General features: G+C 34.7%; 1 protein-coding gene across 6 annotated transcripts in view; it reads right to left on the reverse strand.

Moving 5' to 3' along the window:
- The window catches only part of TET1 (tet methylcytosine dioxygenase 1), a 110431-nt gene that overhangs the window by 14954 nt on the left and 82590 nt on the right, over positions 1-12887 (reverse strand). For all 6 annotated transcript variants that reach the window (XM_031461181.2, XM_031461182.2, XM_010985816.3 and 3 more), the window contains 2 exons: positions 3032-3243; positions 219-369 (listed from right to left, as the gene is read on the reverse strand). In XM_031461181.2, coding sequence (XP_031317041.1) covers positions 219-369; positions 3032-3243 — 363 coding nt within the window. The remainder of the gene's footprint in view (positions 1-218; positions 370-3031; positions 3244-12887) is intronic.

A 12887-nucleotide genomic window follows, 5' to 3' on the forward strand; every position in this document is an offset into this window, starting at 1 on the left:
AAAGAGCCAGGGACAATTGGAATTTGGGTTGATAGTTGAAGACTTTACCTACATTATTTAGAATTTTAAACTATTTACATATATATATATATCTATATATATAGTTACTAGTTTGTCACTATTTTTTAATATTTAATTTTTTTTACAATTTAAAAAAATTTTAAAGGAAATTACTTAGACATTCATTGTGAAATTCGTTAAGTAAAAAGGACACTTACGTGTAAGGGAGAACTTGGATCAATTCTAAATCTTCTAGGACTTGGGCTTCTACCAAATTTGCAGCCATTGAAATACATACTCCATGAACAGCCAAAAGAGAAGGAAGCTCCGCAAGTCTCCGGATCAGTTCCTTGACATGTGCAGGTACGACTGTAAGATGGTAATTGCAAGGGAATGAGCTGATAAATTAAAGCTGCCAAACAAGTAGAAAAATTAGCCATTTATTTATGTTGTTGAAATAATGAATAGGAAGGAGAGAAAAATGTAGTTTAACTATTGGCTCCAAGACCTCAAAGTCAACAACACCAATAATGGAACAAATTGACTTAAACCCTATTACTGTGACTTGACTGTAGTATTCTTGCCAGTAAAATTCCTGAGTTGAATTGAATCAGGGAGAAACAATTAGACTAACCAAAATTGAGCAACAGTCTACAAAATGAGCCTGTCCATTTCAAAAAAAGTCAATGCAATGAAAGACAAAGACAGACTGACTAAGATAAAAGAATTAAGAGACCAAAAGGTAAAAGAACTCAATTCATCAAGTGTGTGTGGGGGTAACCTATGAGGTATATTATTGGGAAATAAATGATATTTGCAAATGAACAGTGGGTTAGAGAATAGCATTCTATTAACGTTAAATTTCCTGGTTTTGATTATTAAACTGGTTATGTAAGAGAATGACTTCATTCTTAGAAAATACTCTGGGAGCTATTACTTAGGGGAAAAAGTCATAAAGTTTGCAATTATCTCACAAATAACCCAGAAAGAAAATATAGAAAATCAATAATGATAATAACATGTACATTTGTGTGTATGTGTGACCATGGGTATAATTGTAAATGTAATAGCTGTTAACAATAGGGGAATCTAAGTAAGGATATTTAAGAATTCACCGAAGTATTTTGCATCATTTCTGTAAGTATAAATTTCAAAAAACAGTGATATGCTGGATATATATTGAGTGAAATACAATAGAACTTATTTTATGGATTCTTGGGAAAAATAAAAAAGACAATACATGTATATACTTTATTATTGTACATCAACATAACAAAATAATTAGACATTTTAAAATGATGTATATATACTTGTTGACATTAGAAAGATAATAAAAATGTGATGAAACATTGATTTTAAGAACAAAGGAATGCTCTGGAAGGCATACAAATAATCTTGTGGGGGGGGTGGGTATAGCTCAGCTGTAAAAAAAAAAGTGCATGCCAAAAAAAAAAAAAAAAAAAAAAGTGCATGCCTAGCATGCACAAGGTCCTGGGTTCAATCCCCAGTACCTCTGTTAAAATAAATAAGTAAAAGTAAAAAAAAGTAAATAAATAAACTGAGTTATCTACTCCCCCAAACAAAAACCAATAAAAATAAAATATTAAAAAAAAAGTCTCGTGTGGAGGTTAGAGAGGAGATGAAATATTTTGCTTATATTTTGTATAACGATACTTCTTTTGAAAAAAAAGAGAGTGAGACCTATGAGGAAAAATACACAAAATAGTCTTGAAGAATACGAAAGTAAAATTGAACAAATGGAAAGAAAAATCATGTTATGCGGAACGGAAGGTTCAATATCATAATGATGTCAGCTCATTCTGAGTTAATTTAATGCAATCCCATTAACAATATCACTAAATTTATCTTAAAACTAGAAAAACTGATTATAAAGTTCATTTGAAAGCACAAATGTAAAAGAATAACAAAGAAAGCTTTGAAAAAGAGCAAGAATGGTGAGCTAGCTTTTCCAAATACTGAAATATATTATTATGACCCTATAATTAAAAAATGTGGTACTAATACCTAAAAAGACAAGACAGTGATACAGAATTCATATACAAGAGAGGACTCCACTGCATATGTAATTTTTGTATAAAGTAGTATTTCAAATCAAGGGGAAAAGAAGTACTCTTTAATAAGTAGTGTCAGGATAAATGGAAAAAAGCATAAATGGATTTCCTCTTCTCTCTTCTGCTCAGCATAAATTTTAAATGCCTCAGAGATTTATGTTTTAAAAATTCACCATTCAACAAATAATAAAAGAAAAATGGATGAGTTTTTCTATAACTTGTACATGAGAAAAATGTTCTTAAATATCACTCAAAATTCAGACATAAAGGCAAAGATAGATATAATAAATCACATTAAAAGAAAACCTTTGCAAAATATGATGCAGCAAAAGTAAAAAGATAAACATCAAGGTGGTAAAAGCATTTAGAAATTATATCACAAAGGGTTAATAGCCCCAATATGTAAAAATAGAGAAAAAAATGAACAATCCTTTAGAAATATGGGCTAGAATAATTAACAGATGGCTGACCAAAAAACACAAAAACGGGCAAATGCTCTAAACAATATGAAAAAAACTCTTATAATATGAAAAATGCAAATTAAAGTAAATTGATGCCATTTATCCACTATTAAATGGGCGAAGACTCAAGCTTGACAACATATTCATTTGAAAACTGTAGGAAAACAAATATTCTCTTCCATTGCTAGAGGAAATGCAAAATAGAACAATTCCTTATGGAGGAGCTGTTCCTTTATGGAAAAATCCCTCTCCTCCAGACTCTAGTGAGAAGAATCAGATATCAAGGTGGGAAGAAAAGAATATTCTAAAGGAGAATAACCTAAAATGGTCTTAACTCACTGTGAAACCAAGTCTCTTTCTAAAGAAATGTTCACTCTTTTTAAAAGTTGCACAATACCTAAAATTCTGTTCTCCCATCTAATATCCGTAGTTGGCAGTTAATTTAATATTCTATAATAACATGTGAATGGCAAAGCAGTACAAAACAGATTTGATTACCTTTCATTGAGAGTGCATCTTCGGTCTGTGGGATGACCATTGTACGACTTCAGATTACCGGTAAGCTCAGAGTACAATCTGTCAGCCATCGGGAGAGGGATGCCGTCCCATACCATGATGAGCACCACCATCACGGCTGTTGGACAGTGGTGGCCTGTACGCTGTCGGACGAGGCAAAGAACTTTCTCCTCGTCGCTGCTTCTTCTCAAAACCTGCAAAAGCAGAATGCATTCATTTATGGAAAATAAGAAACCTAAAGTCAAATGCAGTGGCTATTGCTTTTAAAACTCTGTATCATTGCATTTTAGTTTTTAAAAAAATTACTATTTCTCAAAGGGTTGAAGCCTATAGGACCTTCAGTTGTCAGACTAGCTGCCTCCACACAACTCATCAAAGGTATCCAAGGTTACTTGACTGACAAACAACAGGCAGAACAGAAATCTGTGGAAACAGTCTGTGTTTTATTTCACTGTTGATCCAGTATTGCAAAACAGACAACAGAGGATCCCATGGAAAAGAGCCTAATTAACTGCTCTGCTCCTCCATTATTGCCACAACAGGACAAATCTACCTAAACGGGGAGAGCCAGGGATTCCTAACATTACAAATAAACTTGAGCACTGAAATTCAGTATCTGAAAAAAGTTATGGAGCTTTTCCATGGGTGAATGGTTTTACCATATAGAATAATTAATATATATATATATAGCAATATTCCTGCAGTTCTTGTGATTTTTCCATGCTACCACAAAGATTTATCATACCCATCTTATCATAAGATTAATGTGGTCCAGCTGACATGGTGAATGCAAATTATAACAATTCACTTTGAATATTTATCCATTTATCTTACACTGCATCATACCAATGGGTTGCTTAAAAAGGCTTCCAAAATATTTAAAATATTGTCCAGTGGTCCTACTGTTTATCGTAAAAGATTACATTAAAATGTTGACACCATGTAAAATCATCCAACTATGTTTAAAACTCCCTCCACATGTCACAAATTTACAGAGCAGAGACACTTAACTGTACACAATCAGTAAATGATAAAACTGCTCACCCTTGTGACCAGAATGGGGCACCCAATAACAAAAAATTCCATTTTTGTTGCTAAAATAATATTACAAAAACTTGAGATGAAACTTCTTAAGATGTTAGTTACCCAATATCACTTTCTTCTGTCACTCCAGATGGTTAACAATCATTGCTACCCAGGCATCCCTTGAGTAGAGTTGGCTTTAGGACCTTCCCCCTAAACACAATTATTTATATTAAAATTTTTTTCTATATTTGTATGTCCTTTTACAGCCAAATAAGAATACATTTGCTTTCAAATATGCTCAAATGTAAAATGATACTGTATCAAACAAAATTACATCAGATAATTTTCATGTTGTTAAACCAACAATTAAGTTATCATGATCCAGTCTTTATATGGGAAATGCTAAAATGCTATTGTGTGTGTGCTTTTTCCAGATTTTCCAAATTTCCTTCAGTGAGTACTAGAAAATTAAGGAGATCTAGGTTCAGTAAGCTGCTTTAATTATTGTTACAACATGTATATCTATATCACCCAAAAATCCTATTTTAAATCCTAAATCCCAAAAATGATATTAATAGGTGGGTGGGGTCTTTGGGAGGTGATTAGGTCATGAGGGGGAAGGCCTCATGAGCGGAGTGTTTCTTTAAAGTAGACCCCACAGAGCTAACTCACCCCTTTAACCGTATGAAGATACAAAGAGAGGAGGGCCCCACCAACCATGATGGCACCCTGATCTAAACCCCAGAACTGTGAAAAATGTCTGTTTTTTATAAGCCATCCAGTCCAGTATTTCCTCATAGTCTAAATGGAGTAAGACAAGTATTAAACCCATGTAAGACTTCTGAAAACTGTAAAAACATTATTGAAAGAAATTAGAGAAGACCAAATAAATGAAGAGATACCACATTCATGGAATAGTTGTTACTATAATGATGTCAATCTCCCCCAAATTGATTTCGAGATTTGATGCAAAATCTCAATCAAAGCCCTATCAGAGAAGGTTTTGTTTTGGGTGGAAATTAACAAACTTACTGTAAGGTTTATATGGAAATGCAAAGGACCAAGAAGTACCAAGAAAAGGAACAAAGACAGAGAAAGTGATTTAATATCAAAATCTACTCTTAAGCTAAGTAATATAGTCCAGCATTGGTGAAATGACAAATAAAGAGATCAGTGGAATAAAACAGAGTGCAGGAGATCCATATAAATAGGGTCACCTGACTTATGACACAGTTGACAATGCAGTGCAATGCCAAACGCAGTCTTTTCAAGAAACATTAGCCAACAGAAGATTAAGAAAGTATAAAGGCAAGTAATACAGTGGAAGACATATTTCCAACACAATTGACAAAATATTCTTCTCTGAAATATGTAAAGAACTTCTGCAAATGAGTAATAAAAACACAACAGAAAATTGGCCAAATAAAATTAAATAAGCTCAACAGAAGAGAATATCCAAACAGATGATCAGGATATGAAAATATGCTCACATTATTAGTTATCTAGTAAAGTTACAAAAAAAAATTAAAAGCACTACATATGTTGGTGGTTATAAAATGGTATAACTGCCATTGAAAACAGTATGAAGTTCCTCAAAAATTAAAAATAGAACTACCATTTGACCCATCAATCTTACTTCTAATATATATCCAAAAGAATTGAATGTAAGGGCTGAAACACATATTTGGATACCCATGTTCATTGCATCGCTATTTAAAAGTCACAAGGTGAAAGCAACACAAATGTCCATGAACAGATGAATGGATAAACAATGTGATATATGCCTACAATGGAATATTATTCAGACTTAAAAAGGAAGGCAATCTTGTCACATGCTACAACATGGATGAAACTTGAGGACATAACGCTAAGTAAGCCAGTCATGAAAAGACAAACGCTTTATGAGTTTACTTACACGAGATATCTAAGGTAGTCAAATTCACAGAAACATAAAGTAGAATGAACGGCATTAGGGGCTAGGTGATAGGAAAATAGGGAGTTATATAATTAAGGGAGTTTCAGATTTGCCAAATGAAAAAATGTTCCTGATATCTGTTTCACAATAACATGAATAAACACAATATTACTGAAATGTACACTTAAAAAATGATTAGAGGAGGGGAGGGTATAGCTCGAGTAGTAGAGTGCCTGCTTAGCATACACAAGGTCCAGCACCTCCTCTAAAAATAAACAAGTAAACCTAACTACCTCCCTCCCACCAAGAAAAAAAAAAATTTTAATGGTTAAGGTGGTAAATTTTATATTATTTTTGTGTTATTTTACCACAATTTTAAAAAGGAGGAAACAAACCTCAAAAAAAAAAAAAGCACCATACACCCAGGAATGTCTAAAATGAAAAAGAAAATGTCAGGTGTTAGTAAGAATGCAGAGCACCTGGAACACTAATACATTACTCATGAGAATGTAAAAAAAGATACTCACTTTGGAAAACTGTATATTAGTAACAGCCGAAGCGGTATGTAGGCATATCCCCACAATTTAGCAATTACATTTCTAGGTATATAAAAAACAGAAATGTATCCTTGTATTTCCCAAAGACAACACAACTATTCATAATTACCCCAAACTGATAACAACCCAAATAAATGTTAATCACCAGAAGAATGGCTCAGTAAAATTTAACTATTCATAATAGAACACTAACGAGCAGTGAGCTTGAGAATGACCTACAGTTACAAACAACATGGCTAAATCTCACAATCATAATGCTGTGAGAAAGAAGACAGATGCAGAATACATACTGCAAGACTGCATTTATATATAGTTAAAAGCAGGCAAAATTAATCAATAATGTTAGGAGGCAGGAGAGTCGTTAGTTGTAGGGAGTGGCTAGTGACTGGAAGAAAGGGCAAGTAATACTGAATGTTGGTTACACTTAAAGTGTGTACACTTCAGAAAAATTCTGCGACCTTAGGATTTCTGAAGTTTTCTGTACCTAAGTTACAGTAAAATAAAAAGTGTACAATAACCTAAATTTAAAACAAAAAAACCAGAAACTGTTTAGTCTTTATTGGCTCAGGACATTTTAGCAAGTTTCTTAACCTTTCTGTAGTAGCACAGACCTAAGATCTAATACATATTAGCCACTATTTTACATCTCTTTGCTTTATTACTGCATACTTGGCTCCTGAGCACAGAACTCGACTCATGGAGACTCTCATCAAATATTTGTTGAATGAATGGTTAAAAACCACAAATCCCAATGTGGTTATATTTTATGAAAACTTCAAAAACTACATGTTATACTAATAATAAGACAGAAACTCACATTTCAGGGACAGATGTAAATGATACAAATATCCCAAATTTAAAAGCTTTTGGCAAGAACCACATTATTTTGTACCTGGAACAATATAGCTGGAACCACATGACAGACTCGCTCTGAGTAAGTGGTATATCCAAACATCTGTGAATAATGTTCATGATTACTGTCCTGTCATCTTAAAATATTTATTCTTATACTGTTATGCAATTGATATATCCTATGAAACATCATATAGTCATTGTGCTAAAAACATACCCAAATTGAAAATGTTGGAATGAAGAATGTTCTAAATAAATGGCTTTTGTAAATACTATCTTGTTTCTTCTTATCTGCTTTATTTAAATTTAAATATCTTAAAATTCACCCTTTTAATGTATGCAATTCAATGGTTATTAGTAAATTCAGATATAATTTTAGGACACTTCCATTCCCCCCGAAGAAATCCCAACAGCAGTCATGTCACATTTCTACCTTTTCTCAGCTACCATTACTCACCACTGCATGGATATACCACTTTATGTTTATCAATTCATTGGTTGTCATTTGGATTGTTGTCACCTACCCTATTATAAATGACGCTGCTATTCATGTAACAAGCTTTTATTTTGACATATATTTTCATTTCTCTTGGGTTTATACCTAGGAGTGGAATTGCTTGGCCATATGGTAATTATGGTGATCCTTCTAAGGAAATACCAGACTTTTCCAAAATGGAGGAATCATTTTACATTCCCACTAGGAATGGACAAGGGTTCCAACTTCTCTACATCCATGCCAACACTTTTTACTGTCTGTCCTTTCCTTATGTCCATTCTAGTGTGAAGTAGTATTTCTTGATGACTAATGATGTTGGAGAAGCCTGCCCCATCTGGTGGCAGGCGGAATCACTGCCTGCTTGTCAACGTAATCGTTATAAAAATAAATGTGAAAAAACAGCAACTTTTTACTGATCATGGAATTAAACTGACAGCAATTAAATATGTATAACCACCTGGCATGTCTCTTAAATTGCACTAAATGAATTCGGGAGCACTTGGTTTGGTCAGAGGCTGAGAGCCTGCAGGCACCTTTGGCTAGATCCCTGGCTGGAGGGTGCAGGAGCCTCCCTCCCTCATGGACATACCTTCCATTGATCAGAGAGTCCACTGGTACATAGTCCTTTCAGAGCAAACAGAGCCAAGGCTACAATGAAGAGGTTGATGCTGAGAAAGAGAACTACCAGGAGAAAACTTTTGTTGACAAGGACTGGGCAAGGGACTAAGTGGAATACTACCAGGTTACAAGGCTTGGATCTCTGGCTGGCTTCTTGAGTCTTCTGAGCTCCCGAGTGTTGGCTCTGTGGAAACGTTACCAGCTGTGGCTTCAGGATTGACCTGCTCCAGTGTCTGTGGCCTGACTGACCCAGGGTGGATACAGCAGGGTTTGGCCAAGTCTTTTTTTTTTTTTTAAGTTTCTTTTTTTGAGGGGGGAGATAATTAGGTTTATTTATTTATTCATTTCAACCGAGGTACTGGGGATTGAACCCAGGACCTCGTGCATGCTAAGTGCACACTCTACCACTGCACTATACCCTCCCCTCTCTGGTTTGGCCAAGTCTTGAGGGATAAGGCCTCCACCTTGGAGACCAGGCTAATATGAGGTGTAGGTGCTGGTCCTTTTCTGGCAGCCAGTTCCTGTACCTTGGTGATGGTCACTGATGACGTGGACACAGAAGCCAAGTGATGGGGGTGGGGCCTGGGGTTGCGTTTGAGAGGGTGGGTGTGGGCCGACGTGCTGTGTCAGCCAGAGGGTGGGCCTTCTGTGGACAAGTTAAGTACTTGGGGGCTTGTAGGCATAGTGCTGACTGTGGAGCTGCCCAGTGTGTGCTCTGGAGGACTGTGTGCCCACAGGGCCATTTGCACTTACTGGGGATCTGAGCCATGTTGAAGTCACTGGCAACTTGCTCCCTATCGGCGCCTGCACGCTGGGTATTCAGGGAACTGGCTGGAGGGCAGATGCCCTGGGGTGGGAGACCTGGGTGTCCTGGAGGATATGAGGTCAAGGGTACCATTTGCAGTTGCTTCTACGCCTATCCCATTTTCCCTGCTGTGACTGAGTAGAGTTGGGCTCAGATAACAAAGTCTTTTTATTATTGATTGTCCTTTTATTATTGAGCTGAGTTATTTTTATAATCCATACACAAACCTCATCAGATATTTGATTAACAAATACTTCCCCTCATTCTTACTTTTCTGTAACCTTTCTTGATAGTCATTTGAAAATTTTGATGAATGCCAATTTGTCTTTTTCCCCCCTTGTGCTTTTGATGTTTTATTTAAGAAAAAAATCCAAGTTCCCACAGATCTACAGTTATGTGTCTAACAATTTCGTAGTTTTAGCTCTGACATTTGGATCGATGATCCACTTTGAGTTAATTTTCATATGCATTGTGGTAAGAATCCAACTCATTTTTTTTGTATGTTGATATCCAGTTGTCCCAGCACCTTTTGTTGAAAAGAGTATTCTTTTCCCAAGGAATAGTCATGGAATTCGTATTGAAAATCAATTGATCATAAATGTGAGGGTTTATTTTCTGACACTCAGTTCCACTGAGCCAAACTGAGTCTAGCCTTGTGTCAATATTACACTTTCTTGATTACAATAGCTTTGTAATACTTTTTTTTAAAAATTTTATTTCTCAATGGAGGTACTGGGGATTGAACCCAGGATATTGTGCATGCTAAGCATGTGCTCTACCACTGACCTACTCCATCCTCTGTAATACATTTTAAAATTAAGAAGTCAGTCTTCCACCTTTGCTCTTCTTTCTCAAGATGTTTTGGCTATTCTAACATGCTGTACTATTAAGTTAAGAATGGACACTCATACATTTAGAGATGATACTGAGAAAGTAAAGAACATCTTAAAACAAAATGATCAGTAATTGAAGATTGGCATGCTCTAAGAAATTATCCCCATACTTAATATATTTATTCCTGTGACCACTACACTCCAAAACTCAGTATCACAGAGAAAACTGAAGCAGGATTTCAACAACAGAAAATGTCAGTTTTATTAAGGAATGTATTCAATGTTAACTTTGCTGATTATAATATCTATTAAAAATTCATTGTATTGCTATCACTTAATATTTCTGCATTTCTCTCCTATGTTTAAATCCTACATTCTGCTATTTTAACTCAATTTATTATCAAAATCATTTGAACAAAAGTTCTGGGGAGCTATTAGAATGACGTCTAATTATACCTTCCTCCTATAATTTCTAGAGAAATAAACATCAAAAGCAAACATCAGGTAAAAAAAAAAAAATACTGCTGCAACCCAATTTGGAGAAGGAAATGAAGACTTTATGCTCTCAATTTTGAAAAGTAGCTGATAATGAACAAAAAGTTTCAAAAGAGCCCAATTTGAGCCCCAATTTAAAGAGAAATCTTCTACGCAGAAGAGACTTCAAAATCCATGGGTAAAAATGTGCAATGGAAATGGAATAAAGCAATTAGGTGATGAGTTCCACTGAACTCTAAAATGAGGTATGTAAAATATATGGAAAGCAGAGCCCAAGAACCCATTACTATTAGCAGATTACATCTCCATTTGTCATAACTGATCCAACTGTTTACTTAATAGCAGTATATTTTATTCTATGTTAATTGTACCTCAGTAATTTTTTAAAAAAGGGAGAAGAATATGACTATCTAAAGACTATTTAACTGAATGACAAGTCTAAGTCACTTAGGTATTTCATCACAATTTATTTCATTGTAAAGTCTGAATCTTTAAGATGTGATAAATGACAACTAAGTATAACCAAATGATCCTGGATTGGATTCTGAATCAGGACAGTATTTTTTTTTCTTTTTCCATAAAGGATACTATTGGATGTAAGTCCTAAAGATTAGATAATATTGTATCAGCATTGATAATTGTCCTGAGGTCATGTAAGACAATGTCTTTGTTTTAATGAAAAACATACCAATATACTTAGGGGTAAAGGGCATCATGTTTACAAATTAGTGTTAAAGGGCTTGAGGGGGAGGGTATAGCTCAGTGGTAGAGTGCATGCTTAGCATGCAAGAGGTCCTGGGTTCAATCTCTAATACCTTCATTAAAATAAATAAACCTAATTATCTCCTCCACCAAAAATAAAGGGGCTCAGAAAAAAGAGATGGGGAGGGGTAAAAAAGAGAGAAGGTGGAAGAGATAAAGATAGAGCAAAGGAAAGATGGTAAAAAGTTACATTTAGGAAATGATAATATAGAGTATACAGGAATTCTATTCTTGCAACTTTTGAGTAAGTGAAATTATTTCAAAATAATTTTAAGTTAAAAAGTATTCCTATGGTGCTGGCTAAAGTTTTGGGACATTGTGTATTGTATTTCCAGTACAAGCAAGCACTCAAGGCCCTCAGAAATGGACAAGCTCCAGGACAATCATTGTCAGAAACAATCTAAGAAGAGTAAAGAGTAAGTCCTTGTACAATCTGAAGAATAAAAAATGGGGGAACTTTGTAAAGGAAAATCTCACTTTTCGGTTAAACTCAATCTGTGGAACAATGAATATTCAATGTATATTGTTTTAGATAAAATCAGAAATACATCAATGCAACTATGAACTTGAGTAAACCAATTAGTAGCCAAGTCCAAAATACTGTCAGGTTAGTAAGATGTCATTTTGTCTAAACAAAACATGCTGAAAAATAATACCATAAGTGAAATGATACAAACCCAAAATTGAATGTAAAGCATCATTTTCACTAAAGGGAAAAATATGAGCAATGCATTTTTCTACTGAAATATTGTTGGGGGGGGTAAATGTAAGACATTTGTGAGAGGTTTGTATGAATAAAGTACAAAGTAGAGCCACACTCTTTCTGGAGAAAGTGGGAAGGCTTCACAGAGGAGACCTTCCTTAAAAGACTAGAAAGCGTTTGCCACCAGAGAAAAGATAGTACAAAGGCAATTCTAAGATTTTTGGAAAACAAGCCCACAAGGCAACAATGTTATTTAAGGAAGAATTCCACCAATTGTATCCCCACCAGATGGCTTCTCTGATTATATAACTCCTTAATTAAATATATATATTTATATATACACACACATATATATATTTGTATCTATTATATAATATTAGCTCTATTTCTGGGATCTCTGACATGAAGATAATGCTTGTTCTGTTCTCAAGATGTAGTTCAAGGGTCAACACCTCCCCGAAGTCCTTGCTGGACCCTCACCTGCAAAAGTTAGTCTCAGTTACCTTTCTGCTCCATCTATATGCCATTCTCAAGCAGGGAAGTGATAGGGGAGTAGTACTAGCATATTGATGATTGCTTAAGTTGTGGGGGGAAAAAAGGATTAGAGCAGTTTCTACTATAGCAAGCTAACTCAGCTTCTAGTCTTAGAATATTTATACAGGTAAGAGAAAAAAATATTGAAATACCTTTTTAATTCCCCTGCCTCCAAAATCTAGAGGAGAACATTAGATGTATGTACATTCTTGCCTTGTATAAAACAAAAAATATTTGTAATG

Source organism: Camelus dromedarius, chromosome 8 (assembly GCF_036321535.1).
Source record: "Camelus dromedarius isolate mCamDro1 chromosome 8, mCamDro1.pat, whole genome shotgun sequence".
NCBI lineage: Eukaryota > Metazoa > Chordata > Mammalia > Artiodactyla > Camelidae > Camelus > Camelus dromedarius.